This window comes from Sapajus apella, unplaced genomic scaffold (assembly GCF_009761245.1).
Source record: "Sapajus apella isolate SASKATOON/1434 unplaced genomic scaffold, GSC_monkey_1.0 scaffold8, whole genome shotgun sequence".
Classification (NCBI taxonomy): domain Eukaryota; kingdom Metazoa; phylum Chordata; class Mammalia; order Primates; family Cebidae; genus Sapajus; species Sapajus apella.
The window spans coordinates 32181920-32200675 of record NW_022436948.1 but is presented as its reverse complement, the minus strand read 5'-3'; the positions used below and the strand labels follow the sequence as shown (position 1 = coordinate 32200675).

General features: G+C 36.7%; 1 protein-coding gene across 12 annotated transcripts in view; it reads left to right on the top strand.

The window, feature by feature from the left end:
• ROBO1 (roundabout guidance receptor 1) overlaps positions 1–18756 on the top strand; it is a 1106753-nt gene that overhangs the window by 1040054 nt on the left and 47943 nt on the right. For 8 of the 12 annotated variants that reach the window (XM_032276635.1, XM_032276643.1, XM_032276637.1 and 5 more), the window contains 7 exons: positions 377–498; positions 1306–1537; positions 2762–2883; positions 4613–4784; positions 9639–9836; positions 13753–13779; positions 15175–15217. In XM_032276635.1, coding sequence (XP_032132526.1) covers positions 377–498; positions 1306–1537; positions 2762–2883; positions 4613–4784; positions 9639–9836; positions 13753–13779; positions 15175–15217 — 916 coding nt within the window. The remainder of the gene's footprint in view (positions 1–376; positions 499–1305; positions 1538–2761; positions 2884–4612; positions 4785–9638; positions 9837–13752; positions 13780–15174; positions 15218–18756) is intronic. The other 4 variants (XM_032276644.1, XM_032276638.1, XM_032276645.1 and 1 more) reach the window with 1 other exon arrangement.

Here is an 18756-nt window from a genome sequence, read left to right as displayed (position 1 = left end):
GGAAGGTTTTAACAAACTCAGAGGGGACTGCATAGTGCCCTCATTTTCATCAGGAAAGTGACGATCATGTGGTAGCAGGAGCCACTAAATATTGCTATTTGCCATTGTCTTTGCTTCCTGCTCTCTCTGACTTTCTATAATACATTTACTCTGTATTCCCTCTCTGTGTGTCTCCCTGTTTATCTCTCTCCCCTCTTACTTTCCAGATCCTAACAAAAAGGTTACAGGATTCCAATTTTTTTTTTTTCTGTATCACAGCCTGGCTTGGATTCCTCTTTACTGAGAGTTGCTATGAATGAAAGGTTCGTTTTACCATGCTTTCATTCATTCAGTAACATCGTGTAGAATCTGACACAGTTTTCTTGAATTGTTGTAGATGTTCCACCAACAAGTCAGGGTGTGGACCACAAGCAGGTCCAGAGAGAACTGGGAAATGTTGTCCTGCACCTCCACAACCCCACCATCCTTTCTTCCTCTTCCATCGAAGTGCACTGGACAGTGAGTTGTTGTTACAATATTTGATCTCAGTTTTAATAAGCAGGTGACGTTCGTGAGATCATTGCAATGCATATAAAATGTAACTATCTATTGCCTATTTGTACATCAATGATAATTTTATAGTGTAAGCCCTGTTGATTATAGTAGCTATCAGTTTGGCTTTGAACAGAGAAAAGTTGCATCTTAAGTGTATTTTTTCCTTTTGTGCTGCAGTAGTGAACTTGACCTGTCTCAGGAAGGAAACACATAGTATTACCTATGATATGTAACTTGTGATAGGACCATTATTACACAGATTTTTTAGCTTAGAAATATTTCCAAGTAGTATTAAGAAGGTTTTTAAAATCAGAGAGTAGTCAAACATTTTACCTTCTCATCCCCTTGGCCCAGGAATGTCTTACATGAAATGTCAGAATGGCAGTGAGGCCTCACATTTCTGCATGAAGCACAGAACTTAATGCCATAGAAATTCGTATCACCTACGTAAGCAGAATATGTACTAAAAAAAAAAAAAAAAAGAAACTCATATCACCTTACAAACGATAGTGAATTCTTTTCAGTATTCTACTTATTGAATAAATAGAATATTTAGCTGAAGATTCTTTTGGATTTTCTACGAGCACACTCATGTTGTCCACAAATAATGAGTTTTATTTTTTCCTTTCAAATTCCTACATATTTCTTGTGTCAGAATGTGATTTGAAGACAGACAGAATGTTTTGCATTTTATAACATTTCATTTTTATTATTTTCTAATGAACCAATAAAATAATATGAATAATTATATTTTGTTTATCTTTTAAATAGGTGGATCAACAGTCTCAGTATATTCAAGGATATAAAATTCTCTATCGGCCATCTGGAGCCAGCCACGGAGAATCAGAGTGGTTAGTTTTTGAAGTGAGGACCCCAACCAAAAATAGCGTGGTTATCCCTGATCTCAAAAAGGGAGTCAACTATGAAATTAAGGCTCGCCCATTTTTTAATGAATTTCAAGGAGCAGATAGTGAAATCAAGTTTGCCAAAACCCTAGAAGAAGGCAAGTATGATGAAGTGTATGATTTCCGTGCATTGCAGTATATTTATTTGTTAGGATTTTATTAGCTTAATTAAAATTGTTATAATATTAATAGTGGCATCAATTATAGACCTTCTTGATATTGAACATATATCTTGCTAAAAGTATTTGTTTATTTAGAAAACTAGAAAAGCACAATGCTATACAGTTGACTTGCTTCAATACCGGCCTACATACAAATGTGCAAATGTGAACATTATATTACTTAATGGCACATAGAGGGAATTTCATTATTTGGAACTATCACATTTAAAAATGAAACTGTTTTCCATTTGGCTTGTTTTTCATTCAGTATTTTCTATTTGTTTATTTTAATCCATAATTTGTAAGCAACGTGAATAATGTGTTGATTTGCCCAGGACTTTCTGGGATTACCATTTTCTTCTTAAATCTCATCACACGTAAAACACCTCAGTTCTAGATAAACCACTCTAGCTGGCCACCCTATACCTAGAAAGTAAACAATATTTCCATAAAGGTCAAAGATTACATGAAGTAATAGCAGGATTTCCCCCAACATGTCTTTGTCACTTTGGCTGTATAAATAATTATCATGAATGGTTAACATTCATTGTCATACTTTTGAACATTTCTGGAGAGAATATGAGACTAGAGTTACAGGGTAGAAGGAATAGAAGTTGTCCTAGGATGTCTAGTGGAGATAAGGTATTTAACTTTGGTTATGGAAAACCTACAATGGCAATGAGTTAGCATTGACTGAGGAACAACTTAGTAATTTGGGACTATTCAGACTTGGATGAGATACGTCTTTAAAACATATGCAACTGGGCACGGTGGCTCATGCCTGTAATTCCAGCACTTTGGGAGGTTGAGGCAGGCGGATCATCTGAGGTCAGGAGTTCCAGACCACCCTGGCCAAGGTGATGAAACCCCACCTCTACTAAAAATACAAAAATCAGCTGGACGTGGTGGTGGGCACGTGTAATCCCAGCTACTGGGGGCGCTGAGGCAGGAGAATTGCTTGAACCTGGGAGGCGGGAGTTGCAGTGAGCTGAGATCCCGCCACTGCAATCTAGTCTGGACAATGGAGCAAGACCCCATCTAAAAAAAAAAAAAAACCCTGCATATATTAATATAATATTAATATATTTATTATCAGGTTTTGATAATACCTGCTTTGATGTTCTCTAGCACATTCTAATAACCTACCTTTTAAAACAATAGCACCCAGTGCCCCACCCCAAGGTGTAACTGTATCAAAGAATGATGGAAATGGAACTGCAATTCTTGTTAGTTGGCAGCCACCTCCGGAAGACACTCAGAATGGAATGGTCCAAGAGTACAAGGTAATACATGTGTATTAATATCCTGATGGACAGCCCCCGCCATCCACAAAGAAAAGGCCAGCTGGTATTTGTTTATGGGTATTTGGCGCCATCTGCTGGTCCAAGTAGCAACATGTAAAATTATTTTTTAAACATTTTCTTGTTTATTCAATGGTTGTGAGTTTCTGATTCAGTTGATCTGTCAGGGTCCCTTGCACATATATTTTGGTGAATCTTTTGGCGTTAATGATATGCATCCCTAGTTAAGACCCAAATAAGACTATACGTGTTCTTCTGAGTAGCAAATTAACCTGTACAGTAACCAAGTATCCTGAGCCTGATTTTATTTTCAAAAGATTTTTTAAAACAAATTGAGAAACCTCTTTATGAAATTTGTATATATTAACAGAGTATATTTAAAAGTATTTACAAGACTGCCATAAGTGCACTGTGGATGTTTTAAGATATTTCAAGTAAGATTTTCTAGCATAATTGAGTCATTAAGAGGTAAAATTCTCTGTACTTTTAAGTGCTTTCTTAAGAGTTTCTAGGTTGTTTCAATACAAGGGAGTTACAAGATACTATGTGCTAGTATGGAAAAATAGAATGCTATAGAAGATTTTTAAGGATTTAAAATGAGGTTATGTCTCAGCTCTCAAGCTAAATTGTGTAATGTAGGCATTTTCCCCTAAGAGTTAGAACTCATTTCTCTCCTGAAGAAATGCAAAAGGGTGGATTTCACTTAACTTCATGGTCAGTTTAAAATAATAAAATGCCTTTCAGAAGCTGATTGAATGGTACAAAATCACTTTGTGGCTTCAGTTCAGCTGCATAATGTAATTGGAGAAAATAAAGTCACAAAAGAGGCTTTATTTCCAGATGGTCAGCTCGTGGTACAGGATCCGACCATTTCTTGGTGTTATGTATTACAACTATATTAAAATAATATTAACATTCAAAGAAAAAAAGAAGGATATTGTGTAAATGATGGAGGACACTGGTATGCTTAAATTTCTTTTAAATCTCACTTCCTATTACAGTTTAGACAATTGTCTACTTAAAGTTAATGGCATATATTGCTTGAGGACATCATAAAGTATATGGAGTACGTTGGCCGGGCATGGTGGCCCACGCCTGTAGTCCCAGCACTTTGAGAGGCTAAGGCGGGCAGATCATCTGAGGTTAGGAATTCTAGGCCAGGTTGGCCAACATGGTGAAACTCCTTTTCTACTAAAAATATAAAAATTAGCTGGGCAGGTTGATCCCAGAGAACTGTTCAAGTAAAGCACTAGACTTGGAGTTTCCTACTCGTTTTTGTTTCACAATATCTGGTCCTCTGTGCCATACCTAGAATGCAAATGTTGAATGATTATTGGTCTTTATCTGTATAGACACAGCTATCTGCAAAGTACTTATTTATCTGGCAAATAACGTCTTGATGTTTAAAAAAAATGTTAATGAAGTGGGCTGGTAGAAACTAATTCCTTCAAGCACAGATTTGTAGACTTACCTGATATAACCTTTTAAAAGTATATGAGAAAGTAATAAAGACGTGTTGAAACTACTTTTAACATTAAATTTGACTAGAAGATTGTTTATAAAACTAGATTCTAGGGAAAAATAACTTCTGAAACTTCTTATGGTAGTGTGTGACAGTTTGCACTCTAAGTCTAAAATTGCAATCCTCTGTTGATTTTTGCATTAATTTAGGTAATTTACCAGCTTGATTTTTGTTATGTGCTTCTTACAGGTTTGGTGTCTGGGCAATGAAACTCGATACCACATAAACAAAACAGTGGATGGTTCCACCTTTTCTGTGGTCATTCCCTTTCTTGTTCCTGGAATCCGATACAGTGTGGAAGTGGCAGCCAGCACTGGGGCTGGGCCTGGGGTGAAGAGTGAGCCTCAGTTCATCCAGTTAGGTGAGTGTCAGTGCAGATCCAGTTTGACAATCTATGACTCTACCATTTGTCCCGCTCTGCCTGTTTGCATTTGGTTGAGCCACCCACCATTGGTAGTTCAATAGAATATGGAATATGGCTTAGAGCTACAAAAAGGTGTTAACTGTACTTAAAATATAGTCGATAGATAGGGAAAGAGAGGGAAAGAGAAAATGAAAGAGAGAGAGAGAGAGAGAGAGAGAGACTAGATGTAGATATATAGACATAGATATCTCAACTAAATTTGGACATATCCAAGCACACATTTTTGATATTTCAAGCAAAAGGCTGTCCGTATTCAATGTTATCCTAATCCTGTCCTATGTAATTTTTATCTATTCAACAAAGACTGTTAATTGAGCATCATGAATAAGTCCGTGAACATGAGGAGACATCCTGCACCTTCATGGAACTCACAGTTGTTTGGATTTAAAATCAGACAAACGAGCAAACTTCTGTTTAAAACTTAAACTAGGTATTGGAAGTTTATAGCAATGAACAATCTATATTCACATGTAGTGTCTATTTAAAATTGCAATTGCTTATTATAACAAAAGAAAGATTACGATGTCAAAGAGCATTGAAACAGGTTTATGTGCTGATTGGATAGAAAGTTAAATACAATTTGTGCCTCTAATGTGGTTAGATGAATTTAAATAAAACTGACATCGAAAGCATCATTACCACAGTTTATCCTAGGCAATATAGCGTGAGCATAAAGTACATATTAGTAAGTGCATGCTAGTAAAATCTAAAACAAACCATAACAAAACAATGACAAGATGCCATTTTAACTGAAAAGCAAGAAGAAAGGTTCAAATATTAAGAAGCCACATTTAAATTATGAATGATGCCAAGAAGTGTATAGCACCTTCATGCCTGTGTCTTCCAGATCAGAAGTTAAGCAGAGTAGCATTTTATCAGTGGTAAAATATTAGTATATGTTACTAACCTTACAGTCCAGTTGTTAAATCATCAAAAAGGATTATATGTATGAAGCTTTATAATTAAGTCACATACTATTTATGCATGTTAATAATATTGATGACATCCTGGAAACTATTTCAAAACATAATTAAGAAACACTTGGTTTTCATAAACTTCATTGCTCTACAAAAAGAACTTTGAACTTCTCATTTATTTTGAAGACCATTATTGGTGTTCCATTATGTAGACAATGTGAGTTGCAGTCATAGATACATTTGCAGAATTTCTGTCCTATAATACAATAAAGTCTACCAAAGTCCACCTCAATGACACAGACATTGAGGGTCAGAGGCGGAGGAGTTAGCCTCTTTATCACAGGGCTTCTGAAATGGACCCTGCGCCTGCAGAAAGGTGAGGAAAGAAACACGAGTCTATGGGAGGGTTTAATGGTGCAGGCCTAGACACGGTGCACATCACTCCTCGCCAGTGTGACTGCAAGCAGGTGAATGGGGCTGACTACAAAACCAAGCCATTAGCTAGGAAGCCTCCTCCCAGCAGCTCTGTTATGTGAGAGTCCCGTTCAAGCCTGTAGGGAAAAACTTGCTGTCTCTGTCACAGTCACAGGCTAAAATTTGATTTTTGCACTTGGGTTACCACTAAAGAACTTATCCATGTAACCAAAAATGTCCTGTTCTCCAAAAACTGTTAAAACAAAATAATTTTTTAAAAAATGATTATATATAGAAATAAAACTTCTAAACAAAAATATCTCCTGGTTTGTTCCAGCAACACAGGAAACTATAACAAAATAAGTTGCTTCATGCGTCTGTTGCACATTTATATAAGGTGGAGGAAAACAGTTTATGTTGAGAAAATAGTTGATATTCTAATATTTACCCAATTTTGTTAAATGTCAATATTAATTTGTTAAAATTGAAGTCATAAATTAAATTTGTAGTGATTCAATATGTTGTTTATTTTTATGACCAAAGATATGTTAGTTGTATTTTTTGGAAGATAAATTGGGAAAATGACTATGTGTCATTTTATTCATTTAAGATTTAAATCATGTGGGCTTAAGGGCCAAATTGGTTTCATTGAAATTACAAATATGTTCCATTTTTCCATATCTTAATATAGGCTCAGCTGCAGTGAGACAAAGATTGAGATAGAGAACGGCTGTTTTAATTCATTAGTCACACCACACTGGAGTCTGTTAAGTGCATCTGCTTGCTTGCCTAGGACCTCTCTTGGCTGTTTCCATGTTATCTGAGGCTACCCAACTTAACCTTGCACAAATAGCCATGAAATCTATAAACCTAGCAGATACAAAGAATGTATTAGGAATAAGAAGAATAGGTCTGCCCAATGAACTTTAAGAGGATGAAGTGATCTTAGGATAACCGGAGGTAATAAAAGAGCCTGGAACATGAAACAGAAACTTTCATTCAACAAACAGAGAAAAGCAGGTAACTGCTTGTGAAAATAGGTTTTCCAGCCTTGACCCTCTGTGGAATGAGATCTGGAATTCTGTTCAAGAAAAAAGCAAACTGAAAAACCACACACACTCGTACAACATGAGAAGGAATTTAGCCATTTTGCATTCAAAGGGGTGCTGTTTTCCTAAAGGCTGTTCCTTAATCATTGAATACTGCTTAGTTTTCCTTCCAGTTTTCTTATTAAGATGCAATGTCATTTAATAAGAAAAAAATCCTTTGAAAGAAGAATCCATAAAAAATGTTATTCATATGTATTGAGTTATATCAATTATTTTTCTGGAAAAAATGTATTTTTGGACTGAAAAATGTTTCTGTCTTAAAGCAGATTGTATTAGCAGAATTGCTGTATATCTTTCTAATTTGTCTTAAGGTCTCTCTTTGCAGAGTGGCTATAATCTCTAGTCCTGCCCTGGCAGGGCTTTGGAGAATTTGGTTGTGAGTGTTCACTTTGTGCCTTTCACAGGATGCTTCTTAATCCCGGCAGACAGCATAAAGCCTTAGTGTTCAACCCATGACCAGGTACCCCTTGCACAGCAAACTTATTTATACTGGAAGATGTCCCTGGGGCTCCTATCTGACCTGTGTCCAGCTTATTCCTGTCAATATGCACCCTTCTAGGAGAGCCTTGACTGGGAGGAAAGTTAAAACCTCCCAGTGTGCTGCTTAAATGAGACTCAGGAGAGGCAACACAACAGAAGCACATGAAATCACTGAAGCAGTTTATTACTCACAGATCCATGAGACAGAGGGTGTGCCGACAAAGGCAGATGAGAAGGCCTCCAGGGCGATGTGCTCAACCAGCAGGTGGGGATCCAGAGCAGGAAGACCTAGGGTTGGAAGACTTTTTGCTGTTGAAGGCATTACTTAAGCAGGTTACCTTTGGGAAGTTCCAACTGGTGGGTTCTTAGTGCAAATGGCACAATTTCCATTGGGTCACACTGTCTGAGCATGGTCACTGTGGCATGTCTACACAGTCCATGTGGGATGTGGGGTCACTGGGGTGAGTCAAGTAAGTTGTATCTACATATCCTATAGGTAGGTGGTCACTGTAAGTCAGCTGTATAAGGCAGATATCTGGGCTGACCATGTTGAGGAACTGGAAGGAGGCAGGGAACTTGAAATTGTTAAGGATGAAAAAACCCAGATTCTGGTATGAGGTTAAACTTAGATTCAAAATCAATGCTGAGGCCACATGAAATGATGAGAACTCATGACAAGAATATATAGCAGAGGCAAATGATTTAATAGTTGTAAGAAAGCACCAATCTTAATGAAATGGGCCAACAACTTCTTGTTTCACCAGATATGGTGGGAGAAGAACGTCAAAATTGCAGACAGAGCTGGGAATTCTGCACAACAGGCATCCTCAGGGTTGATAACACTCAATGCCAACAAACTTGTTTATTGCTTGATGATACAACCTCCAGTTTTCCACAAAACCTTTGCAGGCCCCTTGTGTGACTTGGTGTTATGGTGGGCTTGAAAAAACACAGTAGGCTTAAAACATAGATGTAAACTAAGTAAATTTTATTAGCCATATATTCCATCAATTTTTAATTATTGAATCAAAATGGCCAGCAGAAAAATATGAGCCCTTTTGACTATTTATAACCTTTGATATTATAATTCTTTTATGTATTTAACATTATTTTATTATATCTATTGCTCACCATGATTATTTTTAATAGAGAGATTATTCATGACTTTCAATGGTAACATTATCTTAATTTTTCATTGGGTGTTAATTGATCCTGAATTTTATAGGTCTTTCTGAACTTACATTAGGTAATGTGTTTCTAAGACTATTAAATGTCTTACAATGTAATGTTAGCATTGGGTGTACACACACATGCACACACATAGAGACTTTTCCATATCTAGCATAGAGAGGAAATAAAATTGTGTTTCTTTTTTTTTTTTTTTAGAACATACTATTTAAGGATGCCTATAGAAGCCTGAAAATGTTTATGTCTTGTCTGTACACACTTATTAAATATTCCTTGTTTGTACATGTATTATTTGTACTTGTATTAAAGTATTTCATCTTTTAGTGTTATGTTTTTGTATTTTTCTCAGTTGGCTAGCACTGCCCTGTGCGACTTAATCTAAGCGGTAACCTGCAGAGCTTTTTGGATTGACAAGAGAAACAGCGTGCCATTGCTTTTTTTTTAAAGCATGATCCTGTAAAATTATGTCACACTTGCTTTGAGTTAAAATGAATAAATTGTGCAATTTTGCTGAAAACAGTACGAACTATTTTATTTGATGATGGTGAGGGGTGTGGGACGAAAAACAGAAATCATCATCCAGAAATTAACAAAATAATGGCAGCCACAAACGAGTTACAAAGGAGTGCGTGCATTTTTGCATTGAGTCTTAAGCCCAAATTAATCGGAAGATGGCTTTTCAGATTCCCATGGAAACCCTGTGTCACCTGAGGACCAAGTCAGCCTCGCCCAGCAGATCTCAGATGTGGTGAAGCAGCCTGCCTTCATTGCAGGAATTGGAGCAGCCTGTTGGATCATCCTCATGCTCTTCAGCGTCTGGCTCTATCGACACCGCAAGAAGAGGAACGGACTTACTAGTACTTACGCGGGTATCAGAAAAGGTATAAGCTTCTGCCAGGTTTTCTTATTTAAACGTTTATAAAACTCTTGATTTTCTATTTGATTCCAAATTATTCATGGTTATGCATAGCCTCTAAAAATGACCTTCATATATAGAGGGCCCAGTTCCTTTGAAACAGATTTCACCAAGGTGTGTCTAGCTTTGGCTGTTACACCATTTTCCTTTTTTATTAGGGAATTACGTTATTGCTTTACATTCTTGAGGGAAATTTTTAATGTCCTTGTTATAGGAATTATAAACGCAAGCTTTGAGCTGTCTCACCCGGTTTCAGGGGGGACTTTGTTACCCTTTGTGAAGCACAGTGGAAAATACCGCCAATTGATTATTTATAAAACACTCCTTTCTTGGTGGATATGGAGGGCATGACGGAGTGATGTCCTTTTGCTTACAGAGATAAGAGGGTTAGTGCATTTTTATTACTATAGTTAAAGTTACAAAATTGAATATGTGTTTGCTGCTACTTAGTTTGGTAATTTTCTTACAAATGGGTTTACAATTTTTAAAAAAGACAGCTTGGGTGGCCACTATTATTATTTAGAATTTTAAAGATGACCCAGATACGCCAAAGTTTTCACAGCTACGTTTGCTACTTATCCTTAAACTCTGAAGACTGCTGGTATTTTTATGTTTTTTCTTCTCAGAGGAGATTGTTAACAGTGTCAGACAGACAAACTCCCTGTCCCCTGAATACAGTCATCAACTCTGGGCCTCCATCTGGCCTGTAGGTGAGATGGCTGTAAATCCCAGTTTTCAGGAACAGTGCAGTTTACGTCATTAGTCCAACAAGATCATTTCTAGTGCTCCTTCTTGCTTTCAAAATTGTACCTACTTAAATGGCAAATTATACAAATTATAGGGCCCGTCCTTCAGTCAAATGCAACAGCTTTGCTTTGCTGCAAAGCACATTTAAAGAGGATTTCCCATAAAAGAGTCTTCTGCCCTACCATCACCAACTTTTTCCTCCCTAATTGTCTACATAAATGAACATTTCCTACACATGTTGACCAGATTGTTTCTCTGACCAATTATATGGCAAAGTCAGAATTTTTCATTTTAGCTGGAATTTGAATGTCCCTATGCATAGATAAAACAGTGTGGGACAGCAGTCTAAAATATCCGTGTTCTCCGTCACAAGGAGACTTAGCAAGAAAGAGTCAACACAAATGCATCCCTAATATTATAAAAATAAATCTTGCCACCTGCCTGTGGCTCAGCAGCGATCTCTTCATGTACATACATTTGCTTTAGCATTATCATCCTTAAATATGTTTTTTTCAGATATGTGTCCTATCTAGGGAGGAAGCAGTATGTCAATACTCCCGCCTGTGAAATGGAAAATGAGGGCTTGGAGGTTACTGAAAAGAGAGCTGGTGCTCATTATGTATACAAAGTAGAAGAATGTCAGGCACATGCTACCATAGAAAACCTTTGACTAAAAATAATTGTAGACAAGGGGTTTTGGGGTGTTTTTGTGTGGTGGAGACAGGAAGGGGTATGATGTTGGGGGTAGATGATGTTTGGAAATCTGATTTGAATGAGGAAAAGAATGACTAATTAACATATAGATGTGGAGTCTCTTGAATTCTTCATCAAAAGACTTCCATCATCAACTGTGTTTTGCAAATAGCCAGTCAGTGGAATCCTGTGTTTCTTAACACAATGAAGTGCCATAGCTATGTGATTACAATAATTTAATGCTCTACATGGTCCTGAAATATAAAAATGTGACATGCAGCTCTCCTTCCTACTGAAATGTTTCTTTTCCTTTACTAACGTACTTTGAGCATGCTGACAAATGCCTATGTGCTCTTTGTGCAAAACCTATTAAACTAATACCATTGCCCCTTCAACTTAGCCTGCGTTTAAGCAGAAATCATAGAACATAATCACAAATGTAATTTGATGAGCATTTGATTCTGCTTTCTTCAATTTGTTCTGTTGACCCTTTTTCATAATTTTGTTTCTATGCAATTTTTTTAAGTGCATTTTGAGATCTTAAATTTTCCATGCCAAAATCAATGCCGGGTCATTTTAAGAAAAATAGAAAGTGAACTATTTTAAAGAATAAAACTTGTAAAAGAGACTATTAACCTTTAAAACATCAAGGCAGAGTGTAACTTTTGGGAAATCCTGTCCACATGCGTTCACATATTGCACCAACATCACTTAGGTACACAAAGAGTTTATCGTATTATTGGAAGCTTTGAAAATTAAGTTGTTATTTGAGGTGCTAGCAGTGAAAATTTCATATAGATTGACCTCCTTTTCATCTCTTCTTCAATTCCTCAAAGTGGGGTTAGCAGTTAGCTAGAAGAAGTAATGACAGGGACCTTTCATATTTCCTGGTGTCCTTGTGATTGCAAATTAATGTTCAGGCACTCCATTCTTGCTTGAATAGCTTTATTTTCAAATGCACCTTTCATTTTTTTTTTAATGAAGACTTGTTACTATGGCTCTGAATTTTTGAATGTAGCTAAATTACACTGACTCACTGAAAAGACCTTACTGAAAGAAAACACAATAGGATTCTTAAGACGGGGATCGCTGTGCTGCCAACGAAGGCCAAGGTATAAATTGGGACACAGCATTGAGGTTTTTGCTTTTGTTCTTTCTAGTATGCTCAGAGACAAAGTGGCTTGGGAAGAAGTGACAATTGTAGAGGATGCTATAGTGTTTCAGTTTGCAACCCCAAATGCTCCGATTCTCCAGTAAATTTCTTGGAGATGTTCAAATCTGAAATAGAAAATATATTTCTGGAAGCGTTTGGATGCATGATAAGTAATCAATAGTCTAGTTTGTTATACTAAAGATTAGTTTAAAGAAACTTTAATCTTAGAGGGAATAACATATATTTCATTGCTTTTTTTTAACCAGAGCAGTGTTTACTTTACTGTAACATGAAGAGATTGGAAATAAGTCAATCTCCTCCCCCTGTGAAATGACATGGAAATTGCTCTGGCATTATCCAACCCCCCAGGAATGAGAGAAGATAGGAAAAGTGGGGGAGGAATGGCTGCTCCTTTTGAGGTCTGCAGTTCAATTTCAGGCATTATTGATTAGATTAAGATTTATAACTGCAGAGAGTGTGAAGGTTTTCAGAGAGGTGTTATTGTTCTATTGTTTAGCTTCCACTCTGGAATTAAAAGAATGTCCAGCCTACTTCTAGGAAGTTTCTAAAAGTAAACTCAGATAAAGAAATTCTAATTTAAAACTCAACTTCTTTCTGTCCATTCTCAATTTTTTATGATGATAAAAATGTCATTTATATGATAAAATGTCAGGTGTTTCCGCTTAGTAAACAGTTAAGTTTTATGGTTCTCTTTTACTCGGCTCATCTTTCCTTTCCTTTCCTTTCCTTTTTCCTTCCGTTTTGTTTGTTTCTTCTTCCCCTTTCCTTGCCTTTCCTTCTTTTCCTTCTTTCTCTCTCTTTCTTTCTCTCGATGTTGAATACGTAAGTGCACCTAGTGGTTCACTTTAATATAATAAGCATTTACTTTTAGATTTCTAGATAAGGTTCCGGCAAGACTCTGATAATACGTGTTTAAGAATCCATCATCCTGTGTTCGGAGATGATTAATAGTGGAGGATGCCTGTTTGTACTAAAGCCATGAGCTAAGTCTTTGTTACTAAATGCAGGGTCAGTCACAGGCTAACCCAGCACCATTCCCCTCCTGAGCATGCTAGAATGTCAGACATTTCAAAATGGTACCTGTAGAGACAAGCTCTATTTTTAACCTCAGAGATGGTTTTATTCATATATCAGAGTGTCAGAACTACTGGCTTAGTTATTTACATTTGTTTTATGTTCAGCTGTCTGCTTGATTTATACTAATGTGATATGTTCCCTTTCTCCCTTCAGCTTAATAACTGGTTTCTATTTTGTTTTGATTTTCCAGTCCCGTCTTTTACCTTCACACCAACAGGTATATATTTGCACTTACCCTCCTCCTTTCCATTGTTAGTTTGGCATGTGTTCTACTATTGTGTTTCTGTTTTTATTTCATTTTCTGCAGTAAGTTGGGGAAAGAACTTAAAGTGGAGTGTTACACTTCATTTACTCACACCAGGCATGCATTTGAAGTAGAAATGGTTGGTGTTGCTTTTCACCCATTCAATGCAATTATTTATTCACAGATCCACACTGGATCTTAGCCTTGTTTGCATGTGTTTCATTAAGTAGACACACTGTCTCTACCTTCAGCATGATTTAACATGCTAATGATCTTATTGACTATTTCAGACTTGGCAGTGCATTTTCAACATAAGCTTTCGAGTTTTCCAACAAAAATTTCTCTCCCTTATAATCCTCCGTCCCTAGAATCAATATTGTTAAAGGTAACCCAAATATCCAGCCCATGTGAAAGATAAAACTTTTCGTTTTCCCTAAGTCAGAATCCTAATATTCTGTTCTATTCCATTTCTTTCAAAATGGGTCCTCTTCTGTCACATCACCTCCAGGAAAAGATGTACCTGTACTTATGCCCTCTCAGTTTTAACCCAGTTACTGTAATCACTGGGAGCAGTTATCTCTCTACAACAGACTTCCAGTTTGGAGTTCTTCTAAGTAGCAGAATTTGGCAGCTTTAAAAACACAATTCTTCGTAGAAAATGTGTCTGTATTTACAGAAAAGCTAATCTTCTTAACCACTTAGCCTAACTATGTGCAAATCTTTTTTGTTGTTCTTGTTATGGTTCAATTTTTACACCCCAAATTCATTAAGCTGAGAATGCTTTCAAGAGCATTATAATATATTTTGATTACCTATACATGTCTGATGAAAATATAATGAGAAATAGTTTGCACAAGCCACAATGAAAAATAGGTCACATGAATTAATAGTCACAATTTGGCATACATCTTTGTGTGTGGAAAGGTTTATTTTAACATTAATTTACTGGTACTCATACTTCTGGGAAAATAATTTAGTATTTTTTTTTCCTGAGTTTAACACATAAAATCATGAAATTATGTAATCTAATAAATTCAAAATGGAAATCCATGAGAATGCTAATGTAGATGTGTAATAGTTATATTTAATAAGTGTGTACTGATGTTTTGCTTTTTCTTGATTCTCAACCTTATTGGAATATGAAGAAAATAAGAGTGATATATAGAAAGATATTTATTTAGTTCTATACAATATTTAAAGCAACATTACTAGTTGAATAAGAAATCTGCTACATCGTGTGATTTTTTTTTCAATGCTTCTAGGTAGGAAGGGAGAAGGAATTCTATTTTAGAAAGATGCTCATGAATGTAATAGCTTTTGATATATAAACATGTCTATTAATTGTTCTCTTTTTTTGTAACATTCTAGTAACTTATCAGAGAGGAGGCGAAGCTGTCAGCAGTGGAGGGAGGTAATTACCTTGCTTGTTTTGTAGATCCTTAAGGGAATTCCAAATATTTCTTCTTCATCTTCCTCAACGACACCACTTTCTCTGCTTCAAATGTCTAATAACTTAAAGGTGAAATTTATTTAGTTCCTTGAGAAAGACTCCATTCAGCTGTGCTGTTGAACGAAGCTATTTACACACAAATGCAGTTGATTGGAGCAGTTGCACCTTAGTAACCACCAGAGGGAGCACTTTAACCGAGAAAGAGAGACAGCATTGCTGATTTAGCAAATGATTAAAAGGAGTTAAAGTGACTAAGCTGCAGCATTTATGAAGATTAAGAAACATAGCTAGTTAACAAATACTACCAAAGAAAATGTGTTCACTTGAAAAACCTGCTGAACACAGCAATTGCTCATAATTTGTAGGTTATGTTTGTTTGTTCTTGTTATGAATTCAACATAGTTCACGTCTCCATTTGCAGGAAAATGTGTTGAAATAAAAGACGAAATCTAGGTAGCTGGTTAACAAAGAACGTTTTCCTTCCTCTAATTAAAATGGATCTCAATCTTATATTTGTGATTTTTAAAGTAATTATTATTCAGTGAACTTTAATATATTCACAGAGAAATCACAAATGAATTTGACAGCCAGCTTAAAGGGGCTTAAATAAGGTATAAGTTACGTGAGCCAAGCTTCAGGATTTTCCACAATTAGGCGTTTTTCCCTCTAAGACAGTAACACCTAGCTTACAGTGTAAAAAAAAAAAAATCTCCCAACCAAAACCATCTTATAATTCAAAATCAGTGGACTTATTCCATAGTATTCAAGGAATATATCATCGGATAAGAAAATCACTTAATGTATTTACATAACAAGGAGTGATTTTAAAAATAAATGTTGACCACATTTAGCCTATGCTGTACAAGTTTGGCAACAAGTGCTAATCTTTTCTTTCCTGGGTATTGCTAACTTCCTGTTTTCATACCTGTGAAACAAAGCCAGCCCGTGAAAGACCCAAAACTAGGGAGGTTTTCATAAGGAAAAAATCCACTTGATTCAGGAATTAAACCAGGGCTTGTTTGTGCATCCAGGGGAATTCCATCTAAATCACAGTGCAGACGTTCATGAAAGAGCCTCTGGCATAAGAACATTTTCTCGTAGGTGAATCTGGAATACGTGATTTTATAACCACTTCATTACATGTGTATATTCATGACTGTAGATTTCAACTTCCTCATTAATCAAAGCATGTGAAAGTGCTTCTTGAGCATCTTTGGTATGTTCTTCCCTAGCCTCTGTGCGTGGGCGTGTGCACACAAGTATCACACACACGTGCACATGCAGAAAAGTAAGCCTGGTTCCTACTCCAAAAAAATTTACAACCTCGATAGGTCAAACTAGCCCATGGGAAACAATGGCAGGAAAATGCATAGGTAGCAAATGCTAGTTGCTACAGCAAGACTGAAAAATCACAAAGTTCCTGAGCTGTCTCTTTGGAAAGCTCACTGTTATCACAAAACAAACATAGCTTTTTAAATTTAAAAATAGAATCCCTGGCAGTGAAACTGATTTATTTCAAATACTAAATAGAAGTGATCATTTTCCTAAATGAAATGCTGAACGATGTTGGGATGTTACGGAGGCCACAGTTAAATAAAGATTTCAGAGTCAGTCCTCAAAATGTCAGTTATATACAAAATTTTAGATTTATTTATTCATGCAGTATATTGAACACTTACTATGTGGCAGGTACTAGTTTACTTACTTGGGAAGCATCAGTAAGCAAAGTGGATAAAAATTCCTGCCCTTCTAGACGTCACATTATAGTGGGAGAAATGCAAGATGAATAATACACTTTTTTTTTAGTCAACTGTATAATATCAGCAGTTGATAAATGCTATGGAAAAAATAAAACAGGTTGAGGACAATAGGGAATGCCTTAAGAAGGAGCCCCATTCCTAGCCACTTATGGATGTGTGTGTCAGTTTGTGTGTGTGTCTGTGTGTGTGTGTGTGTGTTTCTGTGCCTATGTTTCATGATCCACTGAGATAAGAGAATGAATAATGAACCAAACTCCTACACTGACTTCTCTTGTGTCTGTCTCTGAAGCACCAGTTTCTCTCGTGTGTTTCAGACTCTCTGAGCCTTCACTGGACTTCCTACCTCACTTGGTTAATGACACCTAAGCCAAAACCTTTCAGTCATCCTCTTGGCCCTACTGTATCCATGACTGCACGTTGATGCTGTCTCTTACTTCTTTCCCTCTAATATTGTTTCACTTCAAGCCCCACTTCTCCTTTGCCTAATCTGTGACAAAAGCTCTTAAGAGTCCTACCTTTATCTATAATACCTTCGTTAGCACTATTTCCTGCTAATTCCCTTTGCTCACTGGAGACAGAATGATCTTTTGAAATGCATATTGATCATATTTCTGAGCTCCAGAAAATCCCATTATCAATAGGACCTACCATGTTTAGAATATCAGCTCCAAGTTCGGTATAATATACAAAGTCCACAAACTCTAGGGCTGTGCAGACTTACTTCACACCTCAAAATGTGCTAGACCCTGCAGTCCACTGTGTCACCCCACCTGCCATTTACCAAGATTGCATTCTCTGTGTGTCCTTACTACACTGTGCATGGATCACATAGGTCTGGACTGTCTCCCCGCCCAGTGACGCGTGTCAGGTTACTGAATTCCGCCTGCTGTGTCCTCCATTAACTTCTTTTTTTGTTTTTTGTTTTGTTTTGTTTTGTTTTGAGATGGAGTTTCACTCTTGTTACTCAGGCTGGAGTGCAATGGCGCGATCTCGGCTCACCGCAACCTCCGCATCCTAGGTTCAGGCAATTCTCCTGCCTCAACCTCCTGAGTAGCTGGGATTATAGGCACGCGCCACCATGCCCAGCTAATGTTTTGTATTTTTAGTAGAGACGGGGTTTCACCATGTTGACCAGGATGGTCTCGATCTCTTGACCTCGTGATCCACCCGCCTCGGCCCCCCAAAGTGCTGGGATTACAGGCTTGAGCCACCGCGCCCGGCCGTCCTCCATTAACTTCTAATGTGGAATTACCTCAATGAAGCCCCTAACATAAGAAATGCAGTTATCTTTTGTTTATATCAGAGGTCAGCTAGTTGTCGCTCTTAGGCCAAATCCAGTGTTGCTCCTGTTTTTGTAAATAAAGTTTTATAAGAATACAGCCAGGCTCATTTGATTATGTATTTTCTATGACTGTGTTTGAGCCACACTGGCAGAATTGAGTAGTTACCAAAGAAACTATATGGCTTGGAAAGCCTTAAAAGGTTACTATCTGGTCCTTTACAGAAAATGTTTGGCAACTCCTGGTAGATATGTTTGCCTCTGACAATAGAATGTGAGTTCCTGGGGGTTGGAAATTATATGGTTTATTTATTGATAAGTGGATTTTTAATAATAAATGTAATTTATTGAATTACATTAATAAATGCAATAAATCACATGAATGATTTATTTTTGAAAAGATGTCACTGATAAGTAAGAAAAAAATGAATGAGCCATTGAATAAATGAATGTCAGAAGGC